A 13,636-nucleotide genomic window follows, 5' to 3' on the forward strand; every position below is an offset into this window, starting at 1 on the left:
CTGGCCCCCCTTCTATTTTCTATCAATTGAAAAGCAGTGTACTATTTATTGCACTGCTTGGCATCACACACAGGAGGGGAGGTCTGGAATTTGAAGAGCACTGCATCCAGAAAACAGGAAATGGCTGAGGATCAAGGCTGGGCACAGCCTGGAGGCCCACATTTATGACTATAATAAAAGGATAAGGCAGAGATGAAAGTAGGGCTGAGCCAGACTTGGTAAGGCATCAAAAGAAAGGTGCAGGGGGCTAGAACAGGCTTGAAAGAGTAGAGAAGCTGACTAGGCAGATGATCAGAAGTGTATTTAGCAGCCTCCCTACAAGCCCTATGGATCTGAGCCAGGACATTGCTATGCTGGAGCCATGGAGGGCAAGGACAACCCCTGGAAACCTGCCTCAGGAAGCAGGAATAGCCCACTTGAGGGGCTTCTCATCACAATCAGGATGAGCATCAAGAGCTGAACAGACTGTGCAATGTCACAGGATGAGTGTGTCTGCCAGCCCACACTTGGGTCACACAGAGCTGGGCTGGCAGCACCTCCAGGCTCACAGCCCTTGGCTTGGCTCAAGAAATCATTCCTTCCTGCAAGTGACTCTGTGCTTGTTAGTCTGCTGCTGTGCAGGCTCCAGCTGGTAACAGGATGTACACAACATGGAGATGTGGTCAGTAATCCACTTTTGGAGCGGGACAAGTCAAGGTGCAGAAGACACTGACCCACCTACTCAGATGCCAGCACATTCCATGTCAGAGCTGTTAACCTTTGCAGTTCACTGACCTTCACCAAATACTCCCAGCAACATCTGTCAGAAGCAGAAAGCTCAACTCTCCAGCGAGCAGAGCCTGACCTAGAGAGCCCTGCTCTGCCTTAACTTGCCTGGTACAGCCACAAACAGGCTGGACAAAGCTGACCCCTGGAGCACGTGTATCTGCTCACATTCACACCTGAATCAAGGCACACTCTTGGTTGCCTCTCCAGCCAAGCAGACACTTGCCAGGAGAACAGCAAGGAGCAATGGCAAGGCTTGCTGCCTTCTGGCTATCCACCGCAAACTAAAGCCTCCCAGAGTCAGCCAGCAGCTCGCCTGACCTCTCCCCAGCTCATGCTTACCCCGAGGCTTTCTCCTAATCTTTGAAGAATCGCAGGGAGTTGAGTAGGAGCAGACAGCCTGAAGGGAAGGGAGAGTTCCACAGCAGGAGACCTCACCATTAGCCTCCTCATTTCTCATCACGCCAAAATTAAACATAGGCACCGATATCCAAGGAGAAATTAGAGTGGAAATCTCGCACACGTTTTAGAAAGAGTAATTATCCTTTCATCAGTTGTTACCTGGAGCTGTTCTGCAGGGGGAGGTTGAGGCTTATTTTAACACCTGAGCTGATTCAGGTCTAGGCAAAGCAAGTGCAGCCTCTGGGAAGATTAAGCTGTGGAAGCACGAGGGTCATTTGTACAAGATGCAAAGGACGAGCAGAAACATCCTGCTCAGAGGCCACGAAAGGTGCCACAGTGCTGAGCGACTCAGCCTGAGTGTCCCTGCTCCTCTGAGCACTCTGCTCACAGCTGGCAGACGCGAGGCACGGCAGGTTTTTGGGCAACCAGATGTTACAAGTGAAACACCATCTACTCATTCCAGCCCTGGAAAACTGATTTTAAGCAGTACTGGTTCGTGACAAATGTAACATAATTAAAATTCACATGTCACCCACGATTTACCTTAAGTGATGCTCTGCACATGTCTTTCCTTACAGCAACCACAATCAGTACTAACAATGAGGGGGAAAAACATCTCAGCCTGTTGTCTATCCCAGAGAAGGGAACTTGGCACCCTACTTGGCAAGGCTGTTTGAAAAAGGGAGGGGATGGGTCTGCTCTTGCTGCCAGAAGACGAATTCCCACTTGATTAACAGTCAGACACTCCCTTCCCACTCACCTGAGCAGCTCCCATGCAGCCACTGGAGCCAGGAATCCAGTGGGAGCTGGCAGAAAGCACTAAAAGATTGAGAAGGGCTAAGTGAAGGCAAAAATCTCCCCTTCATCAGCACACACACACAGAAAAAAGCTGCTGGGCTGGGGGGGGGGGGGGGAACTCTGAAGGAAACAGAACAGCCTTCACAAGTGAAGTTATTTCAAACAATAAGGGAGAAAATATACTGGGAGAGAAGATCCCCAGAGATGGGCTCAGAGCCAGCTCCCAGCTCTGGGAGCTCTCTCACAGTCACACCTTTTCTGCATCTCCCAGAGAAGCATTACAACTACGCACCCTGCTTCCAACTGGCAGTCACGTTAAATACAGCAGTACCGAACAGGCTCCAGTGTCAAGGGGACCAACCAGCCACCCCCCCCGGGCAAACAAGGGTTCTGAAGCCTACAAATCGACAAAGAGAGGTCTTGGACTACTTCTGAAGGACTTTATGATGATTGCAAAGGATCCTACACAGAAGAGACTGCAGGCTCAGCTGTTGAAAGCAAGAAATTTCTACTCAGCCTGCTTAACATGCTTTATTTTTAATGCAGCTTTTGCTCCAAGAGCCAGAGAACAGTTTAGAGAAAGAATGCCTTTGTTAGAGATTTTACACCCCAGCCCTTTACTGAGGGTGCAAAAGCTCACAATAAATGTCACTAAGCCCTCCTACCCCTTTCCCATAGTGGTGTTCCAGCAAAGGAAATTAAGTAAAAGCTACATGTAAAAAAAAATTACACCTGATCTCTTCACCCATTCTTGCAATGCTCCATGGAGAGCACACACCAGCAGCCACTGCCCCACCCCAAAAAAAAGGGAAGCTGTGCATCACCACCCAGAGAAAGAAGAGACTTGTTTCAATTTTCCTTCTCTGTGTAGCAAGGATACCTCAGAGGGAAATGTAGGCAGCAGCAGTGTTACCCTGCAGCAGTAAGACCTCTCACAACTACTGAAACAAAGGTGCAAAAGGAAAAAGGTGAAAGGAAGGTGAAATTTACCTAGTTTGTGGGTAAAAATTCTTTCTGGAGGACCATCACCCTTATCCCACACTAAGTCTAGGCAAAGCATTTAGGACAACAGCTCCATTCAAGAACAACCAGCAGCTTTCTCTTGGGATTTCATGAGTTTGCTTACTCCTCAAGAAGGGTTATCCAAGTAATTAAGCCAGGGAATAAACATCAGATTCATGCTGGGGACATGGAGGTAAGTCTTAGCCCATCAGTTTGCAAGGCTTTCCTTCCAGCTGCCTTTCAAAGACAGCTCTTGAAGATCATAGAATCATCTACGAGGAACAGCTCAGGGAGCTGGGGTTGCTCAGCCTGGAGACAAGGCAGCTCAGGGGAGACCTTACTGCCATCTACAACTACCTGAAGGGAGGTTGCAGCCAGGTGAGGTTAGTCTCTTCTGCCAGGCACCCAGGGACAGAAGAGGACACAGCCTCAAGCTGTGCCAGGGCAGACTTAGGCTGGACATTAGGAAGAAATTCTTCATGGAAAGAGTGATTGCCATTGGAATGGGTTTCCTGGGGAGGTGAAGTCACCACCCCTGGAGGTGTTTAAGAGGAGGCTGGATGAAGCAATCAGTGCCATGGTTTAGTTAATTAGAAGGGTTAGGTGATAGGTTGAAGTCTATGATCCTAGAGGTCTTTTCCAACCTGGTTGATTCTGTGATTTGGAAAATACTTTCAAGATTATTTAAGTTCAACTCCTGACCTAACAGCACCATAGCTATAAAAACATCTCCTGAAGTTCCAAAACTCTACCCAGTATTGTTGATGTGCCCTCACAAGGGCATGATCACATCCCTGCTCCTACTGTCCATGCTGTTCCTGATACAGGCCAGGATGCTGCCAGTCTTTTTGCCCACCTGGGCACACACTGGGTCACATTCAGACAGCTACTGACCAACACCCCCAGGTCCTTTCCCACTGGGCAGTTTCCAGCCATTCTGCCTCAAGCCTGTAGCACTGCATGGGGTTTGTTATGACCCAAGTGCAGGGCTTAGCATGGAACCTTGTTAAACCTCATACAACTGATCAACAATTCAGCCTGTCCAGATCAAGATCTCCACCAGCAGCCTCCATAACTACTTCAACGAAAATAAATGAGAGGCTGGAAATTGAGATGAAAGGAGAATTCAGAGCACTGTGACATGCCAGGTACTATGATATGGTTCAGTGGTGTTCCTTTAGCACTAGGCCAGGTGACATTTTAATCTATGGGCCCTATCAAAGATGAGTAGGAACTTAATATCCATTAACAAGAAATCAATTTGCACCAAGAGAATTGACTCGTTCATACGAGTCAGGCATCCAGCCTCACTCACAGAGCCTGAAGCATCCTGCACATCTAACCACCCTGCAAAGCCAGTCCTGATGGGCCACCTTTGCAGTGCAAAAAGGAAACTAAGTTTATGCTCTGGAAATCCACCACAGGAGAGGGACCCACCTCCTTTTGAGGGGAATTCCACTCGGAGAGTAGCAGCCTGTTGGGTCTGGTGTGTATTGTGCCAATAAACCCCTTTACTCTGGAGCTAGAGGAGCCTGGCAAACAATTTAGTCAGTTCAACAGAGGCCAGGAGAAATGGCAAATTTGGTAAGTCCCTTTCTAGTCACTGGAAAACCCCAGAGCTACCTGGGAAGCCACTGATCTGCTCCCTTGCCTAGACATCTTGCAGCAACTGCAAAACACCTTTACACCAGCCCAGGAGCTGAGCTCTCAAACCTTTTCACTTCCTATCTCTGAGTCACTAACAAATCCAATCCTTTTACCCCCTCCTCCTTTTTAGCCCTAAATGGAGCTGCATTTTAACTAGTAGGAGGTTCCTTTTCTCCCCTCAGAGTGGCAGAGGTGAATGGATGTAGGTGTTCCCTGCTGGTGAGTGGGGTGTAGGGGAAGCTGCGTGCCCTCTGAGCAGCACTCCTGAATTAAATACCTTTGGGGATTAAAAGGAAACTCCCTGAAAAGCTCCACGCTGAAATTCTGCTGTTCTCTAGTGTCACCAGGGCCAGCAGACTCCGGGGATGGGGGGAGGTGGGGGATGCTATCCAGCCACCTTCTCACTGCAGTAATTAACCTCAAGCAAGCACCGGCATGAAGCTCCTGCTCTTGCATGACTGCAAGCATGCCTCTCCACCAAGTTTATCATAAAGCACCAAGTATCCATAAACATCTCTGGGAAGGGCTGGCCTGGGTTCACCTTCACACAAGGAAGATGTCAGGCCCTGGCAGGAAGCCAACCATTCATGTTGCTTTAAACCTCCTGATTTTTGTCAGCTCTGACTCAAACGACCTTCTTAGAAAAGGCCCACAAGACTCTTCCATCACATCCTTTCCTCCCCTCCACCCACTGTGGCACTTAATCACAGCAGGATCAGAGGGGACAATTCCCATGGTGGCAGCGAGTCACAGTCTCCTGTCCCTCTGCTCCCTGCACAGCCCCTTTGCAGCAGAGGCATTTTCAGCTTTCTGGAGGCTCTGGGCAGAGGAGGAAAGAGTTTGGAGCTAAGCAGCAGTGGAGCAGGCTTAGGAGCCTCCATCACAACATAAGACTCTGCCCTCTGAGCCAGGCAGCATGGCCAGTTTTGGGGACAAGTCCAGACTGTGCCACAAGACATAGCACTCTTCAGTTCTTCCACTCTGTAAAGCCTGAGGTGTGCTTAATCACGGTGCCATGATGTTGTATTTTGCAGCAAAGTCACACAGTGGCCCAACTGTTCATCCTAAGTGCACTGAAACTTGAAGCACAACATCATAAAATAATTCCCTCTTCCTACCTCCTGCCAGCTCCTGAAATCCATTTAGTTTTCCTCCTTCATTGCCATACTCCTGGTGCTCGGATTCAGGTGTGACAGGGGAACCTGCAAGTGATTTTTCTTCCTCTTCCAGCTTCCTCCTCCCACATGGGTTTGTAAAAGGAAAACTCCTTCTACCCAAGGAGGCAAGGACAGACAAGGCACCAGCAGGAGCACTTCAGATCTGACCCCGGGCAGACAATCAGCCACAATCTCTCCCCACACTGAGGTGGGAGCTCTGCTGTGCTGATGAAGCTGTTAAGCTTAGGCCACTGCTGGCACTAAGACGACACAATGCAGGTGGTTAAAGCTCTCACGCCAGCTGGGTGGCCAGCCGGAGCCCCTCTTTAACTTATGTCTGGCTGAGAATATTCCTCCCTCTCTCCTTCCCATAGGATTTTAACATCCCTGTGAAGAGAGCAAGCACCCAGCCAGCAAAAGCAAAGGCTAACAGGCAGCTAAATTAACTGTCCCTCTCCCGGTTGCCACAGCCTTGCCAAACGCTGGAGAAACCCGATTCTAGCTGGTAATTAAGCTCTTATTGCCCGAAAGGGATGCAGACAGCAGGGAAGCACCGCAGCAAAGGCATGGGGCTGTCACCATAAGCTCCCGTGCCAGCCCCCAACAAAGCACCATGCCATCAGCACCGGCACCCCGGGCACTCACCATCCCCCGAAGGCACAAAAGCTTCCAGTGGCTGACAGCCCCTCAAATTAAATCTTAATTGGTCCAAGAGCTTCCTAGAGGGTTACACAGAGCAAGGAGAGGCCTTATTTGCCGGTCTAAAAAAGAATCCCTTCTCTCAGCCATGCCTTTGAAGGTTTTACCTGCACTGCTTCAAAGCTATCCAAGGAATTTGCAAAGCCTGGCTGCCAGGTACCCCAGTCTGATCCAGTGCTCACTCTGCAGACCCTGCTGGGTCCCAAAATTCCTCCTTTTACCTTCCATCCTTTCAACCAGCCTCAGCTTCAAAAGGAGGAAATTAGTGATTTTGTAACATTTCATCTTGTTTCTGTTGCCTGACCTGCCAGAACAAAGGAGGGAAAAGCAAAGAACTGGCTCCCACCAGGAGCATAAAGAGGTTATTATAGCAATTATATACAATAAGGGCATGTAGAAAGAGGAAGCCACTGAAAATGGGCTGAAGCTTCAAGCTCAGGTAGTGGCAGGACCGGGGGAATGGAACAAAGCCAGAGGTGGGGAGATTCAGAGTGGATGTGAGGAGGAAGTTGAGCATGAGAGTGGTGAGAGCTTGGAATGGGTTGCCCAGGGAGGTGGTTGAGGCCCCATCCCTGGAGGTGTTTAAGGCCAGGATGGATGAGGCTCTGGCCAGCCTGATCTAGGGTAGGGTGTCCCTGCCCATGGCAGGGGGTTGAAATAGATGATCTTTGTGGTCCCTTCCAACCCTGACTGATTCTGTGATTGTAAGTTTGTGCTCCAGTTGAGACCAGCAAGACAACCTTTGCAAATGTGGCAGGGAAGAAAACTGAGCCCAGAGAAACTCCACACCATGTGAAGTGACTCTGTGCAAGTTCTACTACCAGCCTCTCTGAAATGATGGTGCAATCCCACCACACAGGGTACCAAGAGAAAACACAGAGGACAGGGAAAGAGCAGCTATGGTAAACTTAGACCAGCTCAATTTTAGCAGTATTGCAGCCCCCCAGAATTACTCCAGGCTCTGGCTCCCAGCTTTGCAGCTCCAAAAGCTGGAGATTCCCATGTGAGCCCAATACAGCAGCTGGCAAGCACACAGGGCAGCTGGGTTGGCTCCAGCTGAAAGCCCAAAAGTTGCCACAGAGAATGACAAAGAGGAGAAGCAGCTCTCCAGGAAAGGTGCTCTTTGAAAATCACTTTCCAGAGAAGCTGTGAACAATCAAAAGCCACACTGCAGGCTGGCCCTCGGTCAGACCAAGGAGTGCAAGCAATCCACCCACCCAGCACACCCCTGCCAGCTGGGACATTTCTAAGGGACACAGCAGATGCCACCTACACTGGCTAAGGGGATCAGCACACTGTGTGCAGCCCTGGGAAGCTTTGCCCACACAGCTACTACGCAATGCATGATGTGGCCCAGGCATTGGGAGGCATTTTGTTGGTGCTGTGTATAGCTCAGCTTTAGAGAGCTGGCACTCATGGGACAGAAAAAAAAATTGGGAAGAGTGTTTGAGAGGCTCCAAGCAAGAGAATCCTGGACACTGAAGTGCAGGCTTGAGGTATCTAACAGAAGGGTTTCACCATCAATACGTCCCAGGTATCTATACCTGTATATTTGGAGCTGGACACCTTAAACAGCAGTGACAAACGAGCCTTTAATCCACCAGAGAGGATGAAAAAGCAACCTGCAGAGCCAGTGCAAAACTCCAGTGATCAACTAGACTTGAAATCAGTGCAATCGCTGCACACTCTAATAAAGGGGCAGAGCACTCAGCAGTCACAGCAGCCAGGTTCCCTATGCAAGAGGTGAGCTGTCCACAAGTGCTCAGCTGCCTCATCCCACAGACCTGCCAGTCAAGGGAAGGCCAAGCTTGGCCTTTGGCGCCACAGGATTGCTAGCAGAGTTTGGGAAACACAGCAGAGAAGGTGAAAAATCTGTCCCCTACCTACTCATGGAAACACTCCAGTACTTGACTGCTAAACTGTCCTAGGCTACAGAGCAAATGCCCCAAATTCGGAATTGGCACCAGTGAGCAGCAGGGGCTGCTCCCAGAGATGAAGCTGCAAGGACTGCAGTGAAAGGAGTGTCTCATGCACCCCTGGCTCGAAGGCTGAGCAGCTCCCTCAACCACCAGCCAGAGCAATGTCCCCACACCAGAAAGCAGACACACAACTCAGCAGGTCTCCAGCTTGTGATGCTTTCCTGCCTCTACAGCTCCAGCCAGGATGTCTTTTTTGCTGGTTTCCTTTATGTTTAGAGCCTGAAAGCATAGCCCATTTCCAGAGGGATAGATTCATGGGCAAACAGAAGTATCAGAGGAGACCTGGGGGCTGGCAGGCCTGCTATAAAAATGTTAATTCCCCTTGAATTACCAGCAGTAGAGACCAAACATCCATTGCCACACTTTTGTCTTTTACAGGAAGATCTCCAGCATAGACTTGTTTATTTGCAGCACAACTCCAAATTCCTCAGGGCTGTACTTTTCTGTCCTGAGGTGAAGCCTTGCTAATTTTCCCTCTTCAGGAGGGAAGTACCCTAGTTAGGGGAATGACATCTACATAATGTGGTAGGTAGCCACAAATGACTCAGTTCTTAGGGAGAAGCAACAGCAAATAGCTTGGACTGCAGTGAATACTACACCCAGACAGACAAGAGGTTTTCCCTTTCACATTTCAACCAGAGCCTCCTGCCCCTGCCATTAAATAGCTTTCCAGCAAGGACCACCAAAGGATTTCAGGAGCAGACAAGCAGGTCCTTGCCAGTGTGGACTACAATATAACCAAGAAAGGACTTGAGTTACCTGTCCAAGGTCCAAAGTGACGTTGACCTGGTTGAACTCCAGCCCCCGGGAAAGCGGGGGACTCTGCCACCAGCGCTCTGTCCCATCAATGGCATTTGTTATGGGGTGAGCCTTGTTGCTGTTTGCAGAGGAGCAGATGTCACAGTACTGGCCCTGTTGGAAAGAACATTTAACCATAGTCAGAAAAATGTGGCACAAAGCAGACAGGCATCACAGCAAGCCAAAAGATTCAGGGTGTAAGCCTGTTAATGCAAACCAATACAGAAGCTTTCTGTCTGCACAGATGGAAAAAGACCAAGGAAAAAAATAAATCAAACACCCCACAACCACCACCCAGTGCAGAATGTGGGCTGCTCCAAGAAGCATCCCTTCAGCATTTCACATGTGCTGAGCATTGGCAAAAGGACCCAATACAAAGAACTGTTTGCCAGATGCAAAAGAGCATGAAGAGGAGGAAGCCACATTGCAATGGAGAGCTGTAGCTCAAGCTCCAGGGCCAGCAGCTCTCTGCTGAGGCTGCCACTCACATCCCTGCTGACATCCAGAGATCCTGACCTGAACCATTCAGTAACTCCTATGGACTCAGACTGGCAGTTCTTCTGCCCAACTCCCTACAGTCTGTTTCTTGTCAACCTATTCATTTCACAAGTACAGTCCTTTCAGCTACATTTTCAAGCTTTATAGTCTAGCAGCCAAGTTCCTTTCGCTGGTGATGCTGCAATGCAAGGCCAGGAAGGGACAGCCTCTGCTGTCAGCTGGCCAGGGATCTAGCTGCAATCTCTTTTCTGCCTTGCTTTTGTGGTGTGTGTGGCTTTGTCAGCTCCATGGACACGCTGCCAGAGAAAACAGCTCTGCAACTTTAACAGCACCTCCTGAGCAGGACCAGACAAAGACCTGAGCTGTTAGGGGCAATTCTTTCTTTCCCATTTAATGCACAAATGATTCCAACCCACTCTTAAGGAAACCTGCAAATAGCCCTGAAAATTGGCAAGTTGCTTTGTGGAGCCACTGTTCTGTCACTTGAATTGCTGCTACAAACAGTCTAGAAAGGAACTCTGTTACAGGCAATTCTCCTTTTAAAGGCACAGCTATCCTCAGGCAAGCAACCTTGCCCTTGCCTGGCCCAGCTGCAGCCAGCTTTAATATTACACCAGGTATATGACCGAGTCAGGCAACCACCTTCCTACATACTCCACATCCCTACAAGGGCTGAGGCAAGACAGAGCCACTGCAGAACTGTGATTTTTCCAGATGCCCCAAATTCTAGAGGCATCTCAGTGCAAAAGCAGATCCCACAGCATTCTCCCCCACAGCCACGTGCTATGTTATTTGCAGGCAATTATCCAACACAAATTGGTCTGGGCAAGAACACCTTTGCATTAACTCCTCTAGAGATACGAACATAGAAGATAGGCAAGTACAAGGCCAAAGAAAAGGGCAGCTGAAAGCATCCAGGTAACACAGACACCCAGGCAGGGAGCTCTCGCTGTTCAGAGGTCAGGACAGGGCTCGTTTGAACATGCAGTGAGCCAGGAAGGAGAGCAGACCAGATAAAACTGACCCAACTCTTCAGCTCAAACCCTTAACAGGAACCGGTGCAACAGGTTGTGTGGAAACTTCTGCTGCACAATGCGCAGCACCGAGGTGGGGGAGAAGCAAGGCAAGGTTACAAAATGGGAATAAGTAATTTTAAAAAAACCTGTTCTCATTCTTTAAATTCTTGCCACAGGTGTGAAAAGTCATTTTGAACCCAGAGTTCACACCCACGGGCAGCAGTCAAGCCAAGATCAGTAAGACTACAACTTCGGTTGCAGCAGCAGCGCTGCTCATCCTATCCCACTGCTGTTAGCCCCACTATGTTTTAGCTTCCACCGGGCTGGTAACACACCAACAGCTGAACCAAATTTGCTGGCCCTTCTCACGCACCAGTTGCTGATTAGTCGTTTCATTAGGACTAGACCTTACCCTGATGAGAATCGTTCCCAGCTATTTGCATTTCAGAGCAGCGCAGGCTCCTGCACAGCGCCTCAGGTCTCTGCAGGGAAGCTCTGACATCAGCAGAGGATTTTAATTAAAAAGCAATTGTGAGCAGCAAGCTTAGCAGAAACAGCAGGTTGCCAGAGCAGGAGAGGTGTGGACACCACTGAGGTACACCAAAGAAAGAACTTCAGCAATGCAAGAAGCGGGAAGGCAGCCTAGAGAACATAAAACTGCCCCTATCAGAGCAAACTGCAGTGGGAGAGAGATAAGGAGGAGGTTTGAATGGAGAGCAGTTTCCACAGACCTGCAAGACCTGATCCTGTTCCCGCTCAAGTCAGAGAGAACTTTGAAGTTTCCTCTGAGCATAAAGCCTGCCCTGGCACCCTGCTGGCACCACTTGCCTCGGGAAAAGCAGATGGCTTTGTCCTGGTTTATCTGGCCCTGCCATGACCCAGCCTCAGCTTTCCTCACCTAATTTATTGGAAAACCACAGGGAGCGTGAGCCACCCTGGACCACTGCAAGAGGAGGTTAGGGCAGGAAATGAGGGGGAAAAAAAACCCATTTCAAACAAGGAAGGAACATGTTTGCAAGCTGCTGCTGGGGCTGTAGATCCGCGGCTTACACAGAGTTAAGCAGGTGCTACCCAACCAGGTGGGCAACAGCAACTTGCTCTAAAAGCCTACATGACTTCAGCTGCAGTTAAACCACTGAAGTCCAGTAGTATCATATGAGTAAACAGAGAATAAACCCATACATAAAGGTAGAACATCAACTGCCACCCAGCCCAGAGCACCCTGCAGCAGCACACGAGAAAAGATGGGATAAAGAAGCACCAGGTCTGACGGTCACTGACTACTGCAGGATATCCAAGGAGAAGACCACTCAATTCACGCAGGTATGAAACAGCTTCAGACCCCATCTGTTAACACCTAGGAGAGCAGGAGGACAAGACCTTCCACACTCCTCTGGCAAGTGCAGCTCAGCAATGAGCAGAGGAAGCACCAATTTGAAAACAGTTGCATGTTTTTAAATTCTAAGGTCTGTAATTGCTTCAATTAATGCTGGTAGCTTCCCGTATTGTTACTCGACTAATCTCCTGAAATAATCATCTACAACCCTGCCTCCCTCCAACAGCACTGTATAATCCCTGCCAGCTTTGGCAAGTTCCTACAACAGGCCTCAGGCAGCTGGTCGGGATGGGGCACATGAAAACGTGGCTGTGCCTTTATACAACTGTCTGTTTTCAGCAGCACCTTGGTCAGAAAAAAATAAGCCTCTGGTCTCTCTTTTGCCTCATCTTAAAGCATTAAGATTGTCCATTCTATGCAAGTGGCACAAGGGAGGCAAACCCCCAGGGCAAGTCCTTTCCAGCACACCTCAGCATTGCTGTGTATCATATCCTTGCAGACTGAAAAGCCCCCCCACAGTTGGAAGTGCTCTCTTCTGCCAAAGAGCCCTGAATAAAGCAAAGGAAACTCCTTGAAAACGTTTAGAGCCTTCCCACAATCTGTGCCAAAACCACTGCAAGAGTCTTTAGGGCAGCATGATTTCAGGCAGCTTAATGATCTTCAGCATTTTAGGATCATAGTATTTTAAAGTCAATGAACTTCCTCTCCTGAAAGTCTTCGATAATGTTGAATGAGAACTAGCAGAAAACACAACCGAGCGAGCTCATTGACTAGGTGATTGTTTTAGTGTTTACACTGGGTCTTTAGTGAAGCAAGCATCCCTTCACCACCACCACAGCACCATGTGGAAATCTCTTGGAGAGTCCCAAGAGACATACTTCTAGCACTGCTGAGCAAATCCCCTTTCCACCACAGCTGCACTGAGCAGATGAAGAGAGAAGGGAAAGGGCTCAGTCTGTTGAGACACCAGCACCGAGAACATGCATGTGGAGTTCATTATTGCTGTTTCACTCCGCTCAAATTGAACACTTCCCTCCCACCTCCCTCATTGCTTTAGTCACCGGGTGGTGCCAAAACCCCTAAAGGGGATGAATTGGGAACTCTGACCTCTGCTCTGATGCCTCCCATTTCCTCCCCTCCCTCTTAGGTGCTGCCTGTGGTCATGGAAAGGAGCCACTACAAAAGGATTTTTTTCCTAAAGCTTTCAGACTGGCCGAAGCCCACTGGCCTGGGAAGTGGTGCTCAGATCAAAGTGACTCTGTGCCAGAACTGCAGAGGGGATGAGAGGTGGGGGGCACTGAAGAAAACCATGGCTGCAGAGCCCTCTTCACCAGTGGGGAGAAGCCAGGAGGATGTGCACACCCTGCATGTCTAGAAAGGTCTGCACTGTAAAGTTGAGTTACAATTGACCCCAAAGCTGGTACAGCCCAAAGGATTTATTTTGGCCACCAGCATCCCCAGTACCATGTGTCACACTAAGCTAGCAGCATGGCCAGAGCACAGGTGGACCAATGCAGAGCAACAGATTAGTGCAGACCC

At 49.3% G+C, this 13,636-nt stretch overlaps 1 protein-coding gene across 2 annotated transcripts in view; it reads right to left on the reverse strand.

The window, feature by feature from the left end:
- LAMA5 (laminin subunit alpha 5) overlaps nucleotides 1-13,636 on the reverse strand; it is a 97,722-nt gene that overhangs the window by 82,112 nt on the left and 1,974 nt on the right. For both annotated transcript variants that reach the window (XM_064167847.1, XM_064167846.1), the window contains exon 2: nucleotides 9,209-9,361. In XM_064167847.1, coding sequence (XP_064023917.1) covers nucleotides 9,209-9,361 — 153 coding nt within the window. The remainder of the gene's footprint in view (nucleotides 1-9,208; nucleotides 9,362-13,636) is intronic.

This window comes from Pogoniulus pusillus, chromosome 29, assembly GCF_015220805.1.
Source record: "Pogoniulus pusillus isolate bPogPus1 chromosome 29, bPogPus1.pri, whole genome shotgun sequence".
Classification (NCBI taxonomy): domain Eukaryota; kingdom Metazoa; phylum Chordata; class Aves; order Piciformes; family Lybiidae; genus Pogoniulus; species Pogoniulus pusillus.